General features: G+C 50.5%; 1 protein-coding gene across 3 annotated transcripts in view; it reads left to right on the top strand.

Annotated features, from left to right (window-relative positions):
- LOC144786032 (lysosomal alpha-glucosidase-like) overlaps positions 1-14,899 on the top strand; it is an 828,834-nt gene that overhangs the window by 147,043 nt on the left and 666,892 nt on the right. For all 3 annotated transcript variants that reach the window (XM_078664954.1, XM_078664952.1, XM_078664953.1), the window contains exon 5: positions 149-245. In XM_078664954.1, coding sequence (XP_078521080.1) covers positions 149-245 — 97 coding nt within the window. The remainder of the gene's footprint in view (positions 1-148; positions 246-14,899) is intronic.

The following is a 14,899-nucleotide window of genomic DNA, read 5'->3' as shown; positions in this document are numbered from 1 at the left end:
TTAGCACAGAATATGCTTAACAACATGCAAACATGCAAGCATTAAGCACTCTTTAATTATTCTTGAAGCCAGACAAGCTTTAATTACAATATGTTAGGCAATGCACGTAAGTTGTCCCCATTTACAAAATTCTGCTTTCTGCTTTCAGGAGTTCTACAACTTATATGGATCACATCCATTTTACCTGTCACTGGAAGAAGGGGGAACAGCCCATGGTGTGTTCCTTTTGAACAGCAATGCAATGGGTGAGTGCCTTTTTTCCAACACTGGTTCCACAAAGTATAACCCTCGTGAATACTGGTAAAATCCCCAAGCCTTTCCAAATTCTATTATCCATGAGAGTAACACAGTAGTGCTAGCATGAGGATTGCTAAGTTACAGGAAAAACAATATTTAGTCCTATTAGTTTATCCTGAACATTTTAATTGCTCGGAACTGAGTTACACATATTAATTCTATTGTGAATTTTGTTTACACAGTGCACAACAAGGCAAATCTTTTTTATATTCTTAAGCCCATTAATATTGATGATCAAGAAACGAATTAAAATATCATTGTCATACTGATCTGGAATACTTTAAGGGCATCCTTACGATGCTGGTGGGACCGCCAGCGTTGTGCCGTCGTGGGGGTCTCACCAACAGACAGCCCTTCGGGCCGACCACTTCATTGCAGTGCTGGCGGTTGGACCCTCGACTCTCGGGGGGTGCACTGCTGCTTCTGACAGGATCTACTGATCTTGATGGGGCGGTGGTCGGAATCTTGATCCTGATTGGAGACTGTGCCTGCCCAGGCACCGCCATCAGGATTGCGATATCCCTTTCCGACTGCCTGTTCATGGCGGTCCCAACAGCATCGAGACCGCCCTCATCGCCGCCATGGATGACATCAGGACCCTGCTTGACAGCGGAGGAACAGCAGCCCTCATCCTCCTGGACCTGCCAGCCGCCTTCGACACGGTCTGCCACCACACACTACGCACATGCCTACACGACGCTGGGATCCAAGAGAAGGCCCTGGACTGGACAACATCCTTCCTCTCCGGCAGAACTCAGAGCGTTCCCCTACCCTCCTTCCACTCCACAGCCACCGAAATCATCTGCGGCGTACCCCAGGGCTCTTCCCTCAGCCTGACGCTGTTCAACATCTACATGGCAACCCTCGCCCACGTCGCCTGACATCACGACGTCCACATCATCTCCTACGCCGACGACACCCAGCTGATCATATCCCTCACCAAAGACCCTCACACCGCCAAGACCAACCTCCACGAAGGAATGAAGGCCGTCGCCAAATGGATGAGGAACAGCAGACTGAAGCTGAACTTGGACAAGACGGAGGTCCTCATCCTCGGCTCCACCCCCTCAGCCTGGGATGACTCCTGGTGTCCTGCAACCCTAGGAACAGCCCCGACACCCACCGACCACGCACTCAACCTAGGGGTCATTCTCGACTCCACCCTCTCCATGACCAAGCAGGTCAACTCCGTCTCCTCATCCTGCTTCAACACCCTCCGAATGCTCCGCAGGATCTCCAAATGGATCCCCACCGAGACAAGAAGAACAGTCACCCAGACCTTCGTCACCAGCAGGCTGGACTACGGAAACGCCCTCTACGCAGGAACGTCGGCCAAGCTCCTGAGGCGATTGCAACGCATCCAGAACGCGTCAGCACATCTGATCCTCGAAATCCCCCGCCGCAGCCACATCACAACCCACCTGAGAGACCTGCACTGGCTATCCGTCAACAAGAGGATAACCTTCAAGCTCCTCATCCACGCACACAAAGCTCTCCACAAGACCGGCCCAGCATACAACACTCGACTCGACTCTACTTCTACACCCCCACCCGCCAGCTCCGCTCTGCCAGCCTCGCCCTCGCCACAGTCCCCCGCATCCGAGTAGCGACCACCAGCGGCAGATCCTTCTCCCACCTCGCCGCCAAGACCTGGAACACCCTCCCCACCAACCTACGTCCGACCCAGGACCTCCTGGCCTTCAGGAGACTCCTCAAGACCTGGCTCTTCGATCACTAGCAGGACCCCCCACAATCCCAGCGCCTTGAGACCCTCACGGTTGTGTAGTGCGCTTTACAAGTGTTATGATTGATTGATTGATTGATGTTCATGAAAAGGTAGCCGGAACGCGACTTTGGGAGCCCTGTGTAGAGCCCCCATGCACAATCATGTACCATGTGCCAGGCACCACATGGTGTCAGGCACACTGCATGTATGTGCTCAAAGTGGTCAATAATACTGCAACTTGTGCTGTGGCCTGTGCTGCAGCCCTTTCCAGGGCTGCAGCACAAGCCGCAGTGTTATTGAGCACTTTTCCGCCCAGCTGGCGCATTGTAATTGGGTGGTGGGACCGCCTACGTCTTGTCGGGCGGTGCCTTGCCCTTGCATCAAACTACCATCGTAATGAGCCCCTAAGATCTCCTATAAGAGATGCTGTATGTTGAGTAAGACACATTTTGTTTACCTCTTACAATCAAGTTAAATATGCAGTAAAGAGAAGATGTTGAAGCAAATCGGATTTAACCTCTTCCCAGCGCAAGAAATAAGGGCAGACGATATTGTAAACCAGTAAATGAGTCTGTGCTGTTATTGTGTTTCTAATGTTGAAACACTGCCACATATTCTGTTTTTCTGAAAAATATGGAGGCTTTGCAAATTAAACATATGAAACTGTCTCTTGGCCTTGGCCAACTACAGTACGGAAGCTTCGATCCCTAAAAAAGAAATGCATATGCAATCAGTTATTGCATTTATTTTTTTTGTTTTAACATTTTTATTGAAATCAAACTTATCACATTCAGAAGTATAGTTGCTTAGGTTCTGTTACAGATAAGGCATTTATGCATCCACATATATCACGCACAGTGTTTTAGGCCATCGGTACATGTTTTTGGTCCAACCTTTTTGACATTTCCAATTCCACCGTTGGTGAAACACACAATTCCCCCCCCAAATGCATTCCATCCGCAGCATTTTTTTGTCCCATTTTTCAGGACAGCCCCTGGACTTATAGACCTCTTTTTCAGCAATCATACATTTGTCCATTTCTGCCACCCAGCTTATTGTCAATGGTCGATCTGCTGCCCCCCATTTGATAGCGAGGTTATTGCATTTCTTAACAATTTCTTTAAACTATGTGTTAAATTCTCGTCTTTGTTCTCCTTTTCTCTTTTTTCATCCCCTTCTTTTTTTTTTCTTTTTCTAAGTTTATATGGTTTGTTTTAAACCTCAATAAACCTAATATTAAATTTGTTTTTACTAAAGTATATAGCACACTTAAAGTATTTACGAATTAAACATTCAACAAAGAATGTATTAAAGCTTAAAATAGTTACAATTGTGTAACTTGTTCTATATGATATCCTAGTTTTGCCCACATTAAATAGGAATACAATATTCGTTAATTGTACAAAAACAATTAATGTTTCTGATATAGAAAATACATTACTTAAGTTACAGCATAGTCATTTTTTGCCTCTTCACGGAGGACTTTCGTCACTGGTAAAAAGTGCTGCATGTTTTAACTGCCCACATTGAATATTCTGGCAGTTCCCTTGACCGTCATCTTCATAATACCTGCTACAGGAGCAGTTTTATGTCCCCACAGCAGCACATTAATATAAATCCTTAACTACCTACAGGTTTATTTTTGGCTAAAGATTGTTGAAATGTCCACTTTCTTACCCGTGTCGCTCCAGCACTAGTCTGCCCCATGTCTTCCACAGGGCCGCCACAGCCATCACACCCGAGCTACATTGAAAGACTCCACCCCCTCAGCTTGTGACTACAACTTGTGGCCCCGCGCCCTTGGGAACCCACCGACCCCGACAGACCATGCTCCTAACCTCGGCATCATACTGGTCACATTGCTCATCATGAACCCCCAGATCAACGCCGTCTCCTCAGCCTGCTTCAACACCCTCCACATATTCCGTAAAACATTCAAATGGATCCCCCATGGATCCAGATAAATAGTGATACATACCCTCATCACCAGCAGACTAGACTACGGCAATATCCTCTACGCCGGAATCAACAAAAAACTTCTCCGCATACTCCAGACAGCCGCAGCCAAACTAATTCTTAACATCTCCAGGCACAACCACTTCACCCAACACTTCCACGATCTGCACTGGCTGCTCACGCACGCGTACAAGGCCCTCCACAACATCGGACCACAATACCACCACAACCGTCTCTCCTTCCACGTCCACAAGAGAAACCTCTGTTCAAGCAACCTCTCCCTGGCTACTACAGGAACAGAGCAGGTGGAAAGTCCTTCTATATTGCAGCCAAGACCTGGAACAACCTCCCCCTCCGGCCAAGCCCTACGCTGCTCCAGTTCAGGAGGGGCCTCAAGACCTGGCTCTTCAGCTGACCCCAATGGAACTGCACCCCCCAGCACCTTGAGACCCTAACGGGTGAGTAGTGTGCCTTACCAACCCCTGATTGAAACCCCGGAGAGAGAGAGAGAGAGAGAGAGAGAGAGAGAGAGAGAGAGAGATAGACGAGACGAACCCAGGTACTGGTGCTGATTATTTTATTTTGCTCTCCACCACACCACCATTACGCGTTTCGGCCAAGCAAGGCCTTGATCACATGATATATATAATATTATGAGGCATATGAGTTGCAGATTACACACTGTGCATATATCGCCACCTAGTGTTGGGCCCAGATGTTTGCAGTTTGTTTTTGTCCTGAAAAGTTCTTTGGAAGTCACAAGATAGGTGACTCCTCCTTTGGACCACATTGCGCATGGGCATCAGCTCCATCCTCAGATTGTTTTTTCCCCACCATCTGGCTCGGATGTGTTTCCTGAGCTCCAGTTTGGAACCGATTTTCCTTCGGCGCGCAATCCTCACCCAGTTTGACGGTATTGTTTCGATTGCGGTTCCCATCGACGCAACTCTTTACGACTTCGAAGTCTTCTATTCCGGTCGTCGACAAAGGCCTTCGGGCCCACCTGGGCCTTACTCTCTGGCTTATGGAAAGGACGCCATTCAAAAAATGTCCTCAATGTAGGTAGAAGTTTCCCCACACCAATCTACATGAGGTGTGCAACTTTTGCCTCTCACCGGAGCACGAGGCCAGAGACTGTTCCGCTTGTGCCTCCTTCCCTCCAGGAAGACTATTCGGGACTGACAAGCTCGAAGAACCATGGCTCGCTCGTCCGCTTCGATCCCGGACGACATCTTTGAAGAGGGCGTCGACGTGCCGGAGCAGGAGCAAAAACATGGCGTCGACAGCAACTCCGAGGCTGAAGACTCAGATGTCGAGGACTTCACTCCAGCACAGCGGGTCGTGAGTACAAACGTTGAACCCCGACCCTTCCCCAACACCCTCCAAAAAGGCTTCGGTCACACCCTCACCTTCGGGCCCGAGTGCACACCGAGAGACTGCTTCCAATGCCCCGCCTTCGAGCTAGGCTAAGAACCCTAATAAGCCTTTAGGCGACTCGGGCTCGAGTCAGCCTACCCCTGTTGCCGGCACACACCTACCGGCACCGAAAAAGAAGCAATCTTCCACCTCCACACCAGTTGCTTCCACGTCTGAGCACTCGGCGCCGAAGGCTGGCACCGGCTCCTCGGCACCAAAACCACACTCGGAGCCCAGCAAGAAATTACCACTGAAAGCACCCAACTCCCATGCTTTGGAGTCGAAAAGACCATCGGAGCTGAAAAAAGCTTCAGAGCTGAAAAAACCACACAGCCCATCAGACAAAGAACATGTTTCTAAACCAAAAGATGCTACAGGTTCGAGGCATGTGGGCTGCTAAATTCATATCTTAGCATTAGATCGCCGCCTAGTGTTGGGCTCGGATGATTGCACATTGTTGTCCTGGAAGAGTCTTCGAAGTATCCTGAGATAGGTGGCTCCTCCCCTGGACTACAGTGCGCATGGGCATCGGCTCCATCCCCAGATTGTTTTTTTCCGCCATTGGGTTCGGATGTGGTTTCGACGTCTTACTGTCGGAACCAAGTAAAACTATCTTTTACCGGCCAAAAGGCCTCGATTTTCTTGCGTCGGTATTGTCTGCGCTCGGTCTCGAGTCTTCCGTCTCTTGAAGCCGGAATAAGCGGAGTTTTCTTCGCTTTCTAAACTTTGAGGCCTTCTCATCGCGACACGACAGCAAGCCTTTACGGACATGGAGCGGAGCCCGTTCAAGTACTGCCCGCTCTGTGGGTCTAAGTACCCACACATCGATCTACACCCTGTGTGTAACAAGTGCCTTTCACCGGACCACGACGACGGCAAGTGCAAGGCCTGTGCACAGTTCCGCTCCAAGAAAACTCTCAAGCTTCGGCGCGCGGTGCGCTTGGAAGCTAGGCAAACGGCCCCGGATCCGGAGAACATCTTCGGCGACCCGGAAGAAGAGGTCCAGGGTCACCTTCTACAAATCTCCCCCTCACGGTCGGAGGTCGAGGCGGATCCGGGAGACGACGACGGAGTCGCGGGTCAGGTCCTCGAATACGTCGAAGAGGTAGGAGACGACGATGAAATTTATGGGGCCGCGGCGGACAGCTCTGCGGACGAGCTCTGCCCCGAAAGTTTCGAGGACGACCGGGACACGGGATCGCCTGTCGGCCTTACCCTGGACCCGTTGCCGCAAGCCACAGCCCCGCCTTCGGGCCCGGCTTCGGACTCACTTGCTGGGCACGACGTTTCGAAACCGAAACTGAAACCGTCGGGGTCGTCAACACCTAAAATGGCCGACCCGAAATCGAAACTGAAACCAAAGGACTCGAGTGTTCCTAAAATGGCTGCCGTGCCTGTGAAGAAGTCGGTGCCCGTCACCCCGTCGGCTCCGTCGACCTCCGGTCCGCAGAAGCCGAGGAAGTCGGTCGATTCCGATGCTCCGAAATCGAAGCCGACGCCCGAGGAAAGGGCCCCCAAGAAAGATGGTCGGCTCGGATCAACGGCTCCGGCGCCGTCCAAGCCCGCCAAGGTCGGCTCCAAAGAGGCTACGCCCAAGAAGTCGGCGCCCCGGCCTCAAGATTCGGAGGACCCGAAGAAGGTTTCCGCGCCCAAACCGCACAAGGCCCGCGAGGACGTCGGATCCGAGGGACCGCTCAAAGCATCCTTGTCGGCGACGAAACCCGCTGGCAGTGTACCGTCCCCCATTGCGGAGTCACTGCAGAGAATCAGGGAGAAGGCCCTTGCTCCATCGGCTCCGATGCCATCACCGCAGCCGCAAAAGGACGCTCCGGCTAAGCCTTCGGGGAAACTCCTTTTTCTCTTGCCACCTAAGGAGGCGCCGAAAGCGTTTTCGACGAAATCGGCTCCGAAGCAGGTTTCCTCACTGCCAGACCCTCTTCCACGTCGTGTACTCGACTCGGTGGACGATTCAGAGCATTTCATCGATGCTGCCACCGGCAAGCTGACCCTCTATAAACGGAAGATCACTTCGGAGCCGGTGGACCCCTACGTCATCCCGTTGAAGAAGAAGAGGGTGCCCCTTGACGCCTTAGGCCTCACGGAGCCGATTCAGCCTCCTCCTAGACGGAGCCCTACTCCCTCCCCAGAACACTCTGTGGGTGAGGAAGATGATGAGGATGAACAGTACAATTTCCCCATCGATGACCCTGATGTACAACCAGATTCATACGACGACTCTGGTGACCAAAACACCCAGGGTGCGGGCCAAGACCCGCAAACCTTTAATGCACGTGCATCCCCGACTGAGGACTCAGCAGGATTTCATGCACTAATTGAACGGGCGGCGGCCAATCATGATGTGGACATGCATGCCGACCCGGTTGAGGAAGACTTCCTTTTTGACACCTTTGCCATATCTGAGAGGACAGTAAAGACACTTCCTATGCTGAAAGGTGTTCTCAAACATGCTGGAGACATTTTTAAGGAGCCTACGAGGGCTAGAGTGGTCAACCCTCGCATTGAAAAGAAGTACAGGCCTGCTCCTGCGGACCCCGTCTACATCCGGGGACAGTTGCCACTGGACTCTCTTGTGGTTGCCAATGCCAGGAAACGTGCCAACTCCCAGACAACGGGTGAAGCTCCTCCCCCGGACAAGGAGTCCAAAGTGCTTGAGGCAGGAGGCAAAAGAGTGGCTGCACAGGCGGCAAACTTTTGGCGCATCGCAAATACACAGGCGCTCCTGGCGCGTTATGATAGGGCGCACTACGACACCCTAGAACAGGTTATACAACACCTGCCCCCACAGTTCCAAGAAGGCACCAAGATGCTTATTGAGGAAGGAAAGCTAATATCAAACGCAGCCATCAAGTGTGCACTTGACGCTGCGGACACAGCTGCTAGGGCTATTAACACTAGCGTTATGCTGAGAAGACAAGCCTGGCTCTGCATCTCAGGGTTCAAGCAGGATATTCAGACGACAATTCTGAATCAGCCAGTCAATCCTGATAGTCTGTTTGGTCCGGATGTTGACACCACCTTAGAGAAGATAAAGAAGGACACGGAAACTGCTAAATCTATGGGGGCCCTGCAGTCCCAACAGTTTCGTGGCGGCAATTTTCGTCGCTCAGGTGCACGTGGAGTCACCAGAGGACAGATGGGTCAACAATCCCAGTTCTCCAAAGGTGGGGCGCAAGCCTCGTTCACTAAGCAGAACAAGGGAGGTTATAGGAACAACAGCAACAGAGGTCGCGGCAGAGGAAACAACAGCTCCCGCACCTCTACTCCAAGCAAACAGTGACTCTCTGTCACTGCCCCCCGACCACCTAACACCTGTCGGGGGGAGACTGCAGCAGTTCCTGCCCGTCTGGAGAAACATCACCACAGACAGGTGGGTGCGACAATTAGTTCAGTATGGTTATTGCCTAGAGTTGAAATCCACTCCACCCAACATCCCACCAAGGCAAAGGCCTATGTCCGCAGAGCACTTGCACTTATTGCAGCAGGAAGTAGTGGCGATGCTGCAAAAAGACGCAATCGAGCTCGTGCCGGTGGGGGAGGAAGGCACAGGGGTATATTCCCTGTACTTCCTTATTCCAAAGAAGGACGGTTCTCTCAGGCCCATTCTCGATCTACGTCCCCTCAACCTGTACATACTATCGGAACATTTCCACATGCTTACACTGCAGCAGATTCTTCCCTTGCTAAACCAGGGAGACTTCTTAGCAACCTTAGATCTCAAGGATGCTTATTTCCATATTCCACTACACCCGTCACACCGGAAATATCTCAGGTTCACTATTCAAGGCAGGCACTACCAGTTCAAAGTCCTACCCTTCGGAGTCACAACAGCCCCGAGGGTGTTCACCAAGTGTCTAGCGACAGTGGCGGCGCACCTCAGGAGGCAGAACATCCATGTCTACCCCTACCTAGACGACTGGCTCGTACAAGCCAAGTCGGAGCAACAGTGCGCCGCAGACATGTCGACTACAATTCGCCTGCTTCACGATCTGGGTTTCTCCCTGAACTACCCGAAATCGCATCTTCAGCCGGCACATGTCCGGCAGTTCCTGGGTGCTACGATCAACACCCTGACAGCCATGGCTCAGCCAAACCAAGTCAGAATCGACAGCATTCAGTCGCTGATCCAACGATTCAGACCACGACACTCCCTGCCAGCGAGAGTGTTCATGCAGTTGATAGGCATGATGGCCTCCTGCATCTTCATAGTCCCTCACGCACGGTTGCATATGCGCCCGCTCCAGGAGTGCTTAGCGAATCAGTGGACACAGGCTCGTGGGCAATTGACAGACCTAGTGTTGGTTACCAGTCGGGCATACGACTCTCTGCATTGGTGGACTCCACACAACCTTTGCAAGGGCCGACTGTTCCAAGAGCCTGTGCCGCAGATTATACTGACAACGGACGCGTCTCTCCAGGGATGGGGAGCTCATGTGCTCACTTACACAGTGCAGGGACTATGGACGACGCAGCAACAGAAGATGCACATCAACTATCTGGAACTGATGGCAATCTTCATGGCGCTCAAGTCCTTCATTGTACATCTGAGCAACAAGGTCGTGCTAGTCCGGACGGACAACATGACCGCGATGTACTACATTCAAAAGCAGGGAGGCACCCACTCGCCACAGCTGTCTCATCTGGCTCAGAGCATGTGGAAGTGGGCCATTCAGAGGAACATCTTCCTCATGGCAGAACACCTCCCGGGCAAGGACAATCAGATGGCGGATCTGCTCAGCAGATACAGCCATCAGATGCACGAGTGGGAGATACACCCTTCTGTTCTCCACCCGTTCTTCCAACAGTGGGGTCATCCGGAGATAGACCTGTTCGCAACAAAGGAGAACGCAAAATGCCGACTCTTTGCCGCCAGGTTCCCTCACCCACAGTCGCAGGGGAATGCGATATGGATGAACTGGTCAGGCAAATTTGCATACGCTTTTCCGCCAGCCCCTCTAATACCGCTGGTCGCAAGAAAGCTAAGGCAGCACTCCATGACACTCGTCCTGGTTGCTCCAACGTGGGCGCGCCAGGCTTGGTACACCACGTTCCTCGAACTCTCGGTGGTGCCGCATCAAAGACTGCGCCTCACACCCAGTCTTTTGACGCAGAACCATGGAGACATTCAGCATCCAGATCCACGACAGCTCAACCTGGCGATCTGGCTCCTGAAGTCCTAGAGTTTGGATACCTTAACCTACCTCCAGAATGCATGAGTATCATCAAGGAGGCGAGGAAACCTACTACTAGAGCATGCTATGCTGCTAAGTGGAAGCGTTTTGTCATCTACTGTACGTCCAATGACATCAACCCGCTAGATGCATCTATTCCCAACATCATCTGTTATCTGTTACATCTCTACAAGTGCAATCTGGCGTACACTTCCATTAGGATACATCTCTCAGCCATAGCGGCTTATCTTCAGAACAGGCAGCACCTCTCTGTCTTCAGGGTGCCCGCCATTAAAGCCTTCCTTGAAGGTCTGAAGAGAGTCATTCCCCCAAGAACTCCACCAGCTCCGGTGTGGAACCTCAACGTCGTTCTCACCAGACTGATGGGGCCACCATTTGAGCCACTGCACTCGTGTGAGCTCCAATTCCTTACGTGGAAAGTGGCCTTTCTGATAGCTATTACGTCTCTGAGGCGTGTCAGTGAGCTGCAAGCGCTCACCATACAAGAGCCGTTCATTCAAATTCACCCAAATAGGGTGGTGCTACGCACTAACCCTAAATTCCTTCCTAAGGTGGTGTCACAGTTTCATCTTAATCAAACTATTGACTTGCCAGCATTCTTTCAAAACCCGCAAACGGTGGCGGAAAGAATGCTCCATACCTTAGATGTACGGAGGGCGTTGATGTACTACATAGACAGAACACAACCCTTTAGAAAGACGAAACAACTCTTTGTTGCCTTCGCACCACAACACAAAGGCAACCCAATTTCCAAAGCTGGGATAGCCAGGTGGATTGTTAAGTGCATCCAGATATGTTATCAAAAAGCCAAGCGCACTTTAACAATACCCCCCAGAGCGCACTCCACACGCAAACTGGGGGCATCCATGGCTTTCCTAGGGAACATTCCTTTAGAGGATATTTGCAGAGCAGCCACGTGGGTCACACCACATACCTTCACAAAACACTACTGTGTTGATGTGCATTCCAAGCAGCAAGCAGCTGTAGGACAGGCTGTTCTAAAGACACTTTTTCAGGTTTCTGCAGCTGGCACGGGCAACCGCCGCTGATGGAGGGACTGCTATGTATTCTATGCTAAGATATGAATTTAGCAGCCCACATGCCTCGAACTGAATATGCTACTTACCAGTATGCATCTGTTCTTGGCATGTAGGGCTGCTAACATTCATATCGCCCGCCCTCCTCCCCGGTGCCTGTCGCAGCTGCAGATATACTATTGTATTTATTCATTAGCATGGACATCCTTTACACTTTCACTCCATCTCCTGCCACAATGGCGAAAAACAATCTGGGGATGGAGCCGATGCCCATGCGCACTGTAGTCCAGGGGAGGAGCCACCTATCTCAGGATACTTCGAAGACTCTTCCAGGACAACAATGTGCAATCATCCGAGCCCAACACTAGGCGGCGATCTAATGCTAAGATATGAATGTTAGCAGCCCTACATGCCAAGAACAGATGCATACTGGTAAGTAGCATATTCAATTCGGTGCCAGAAAAGCCTACGGAACCGAAAACCTCAACACCAAAAGATCTACCTCCCTCAGAGGAACTATTCCATCCAGATCCTACACAAAAGACTCTGGTTAAAGATCCCAACACTGGTCGATTAACTCTTAGCTAAAAAAAAACCGACCATTAGAGACGCTTGCACCAGCTCCTCATCCTAAGAAGGACATTGCAACTTCTCCTCTAAGAATACCCTCTCCTCCTCCTCCTCCTCCCTTGCCACATCACTCCCCTACTCCAGTAGAAGATGATAATGACGGGGATAACACCTCTGATGACACAGGGGATGGTGCACATAATGAGCCACTAGATGATCCTTGTCCACCTGGCTCACCTGACCCTTGGGATGATTATAGTACCCAAGACGTCCCTAACATCCCACAAGATGACATATACCCTTACAGGCCTTCCCCACCTGAGGACACTATGGGATTCAACCAACTTGTCCATAGAGATGCCCAATATCATGGAGTTGACCTACATACTGACCCAGTAGACGAAGACTTCCTTATGGACACCTTTGATACAACACAAAGGTCCACCTCAATTTTACCTATGCTTAAAGAGGTTATAAAGCATATGCCAAAAGTCCTCAAAGACCCAGTTAGGGCTCGAATCCTCCACCCCCGAATTGAGAAGAAGTATAAGGCTGCCCCCTCAGACCCAGCCTACGTGAAAGGGCCTGTGCCACTAGACTCCCTTGTAGTCTCCAATGCACGCAAGAGAGCCAATTCCCAAACATCAGGCGAGGCTCCTCACCAGATAAAGAGTCTAAACTCCTAGATGCCTCAGGCAAGCGGACAGCTTCACAGGCAGCAAACATCTGGCGTATTGCTAACACTCAGGCATTATTAGCAAGGTACTACAAGGCACATTATGACGAGTTAGAATCCATAATGCAGCACCTTCCCGACAAGTACAAGAATAGGACCAATTAACTTATACAAGAGGGTAAGACCATCCCCAATACCTCTATTCGTTGTGCCCTAGATACAGCAGATACCGCTTCAAGGGCAATCAATACCAGTGTCCTTTTACATAGGCATGCATGGCTACGCATTTCAGGTTTTAAACCTGAACTACAAAGTGCCATACCTATTCAACCCTTAGACGAGCAACATTTATTTGGACCGAATGTGGATGTATCCCTTGAAAAAAATGAAAGGATACAGACACAGCTAAATCAATGAGAGCCTTGCAGTCGCAAGCTCCCAGACGGTCTTTTCGTCGCTCATCCTATAGAAGCACCACTAGAGGCTACTCCTCAGATAGTCCCTCTACTTTTTACAAAGCCCCTACCCAACCCACTTCCAATAGGGGTTACCAAAGAGGGGGTTACAGGGGCAACAATAACAAAGGCAGAGGCAAAAATAACCACTCCCGCTCTGCCTCCACTCCTGCCCAATGACTTTCCTTCACTTCCCCTCACCATTCCACTCCTGTAGGGGGAAGACTACACCAATTCCTTCCTGTCAGGACCAACATCACATCAGACAGGTGGGTGCTATAAATTATCCAATCAGGTTACTGTCTAGAACTAACATCTACCCCCCCAAACATACCACCCAAACAGCGTCCAATGTCACAAGAACATCTAATACTGCTAAAGCAAGGAGTAATATCCCTGCTAGAAAAAAGTGCAATAGAACCAGTTCCTCTGCACCAACAAAACAAGGGAGTTTACTCCCTATACTTTCTTATGCCAAAGAAGGACGGCTCTCTAAGGCTATTCTAGACCTCAGACCTCTAAATATATACATACAGTCAGACCATTTTCATATGGTCACACTCAAACAAGTCCTTCCTCTTCTATTACAAAACGACTTCCTTGCTACTCTAGATCTCAAGGACGCATACTTCCACTTTCCCATTCACAGAAAGAATCTCAGATTTGTAATAGCCGGACAGCACTATCCATTCAAAGTACTCCCATTCGGAGGTACAACAGCACCAAGAGTATTCACCAAGTGCCTAGCAGTAGTGGCAGCACATTTAAGAAGACCGCACATCCACGTCTTTCCATACCTGGACGACTGGCTCATAAAAGCCAGCTCCTACAACCAGTGTGTAGAACACACTCGTACCACTATCCAACTGCTTCACAACTTGGGGTACACAATAAACCACACCAAGTCCCATTTGCAACCGTCCAAAGTACAACAGTGCCTCGGTGCCACAATAAACACCTCGACAGCGCTAGCCTATCCCACACCAGTAAGGATAGCCAGCATGCAAGCTCTTCACACAAAGTTTTCAGCCACACCACTCCCTTCCAGCACGAGTGTTCATGCAGCCCATAGGGATGATGGCCTCTTGCATTTTCATAGTACCCCATGCAAGAGTACAAATGCGTCCTCTACAAGAGTGCTTAGCACGCCAATGGAACCAGGCTCGAGGTCAATTAACAGATCTAGTGTTGGTGGACAGTCGGACTTATCGCTCTCTGCAGTGGTGGAACACCAAAAACCTTTTCAAAGAACGACCGTTCCTAGAGCCAGTTCCTCAAATAGTCTCGACAGCGGACTCATCGCTCTCAGGCTGGGGAGCCCACCTACCGCAACACACCATGCAAGGCAGGTGGACACCACAACAAAAGTTACTCCATATCAATGATCTGGAGTTACTAGCCATATTCCTAGCATTAATTTCAAAAGCAAATATCAAACAAGGCTGTGTTAGTCCGCACAGACAACATGACAGCCATGTATTACATACAGAAACAGGGCAGAACACAATCCCTGCAACTCTCTCAGCTAGCACAGAACATATGGCGGTGGGCTATAC

This window comes from Lissotriton helveticus, chromosome 10, assembly GCF_964261635.1.
Source record: "Lissotriton helveticus chromosome 10, aLisHel1.1, whole genome shotgun sequence".
Lineage (NCBI taxonomy): Eukaryota > Metazoa > Chordata > Amphibia > Caudata > Salamandridae > Lissotriton > Lissotriton helveticus.
Note: the sequence above shows the minus strand (reverse complement) of the source record. Positions and strands in the feature narration are given on the sequence as shown.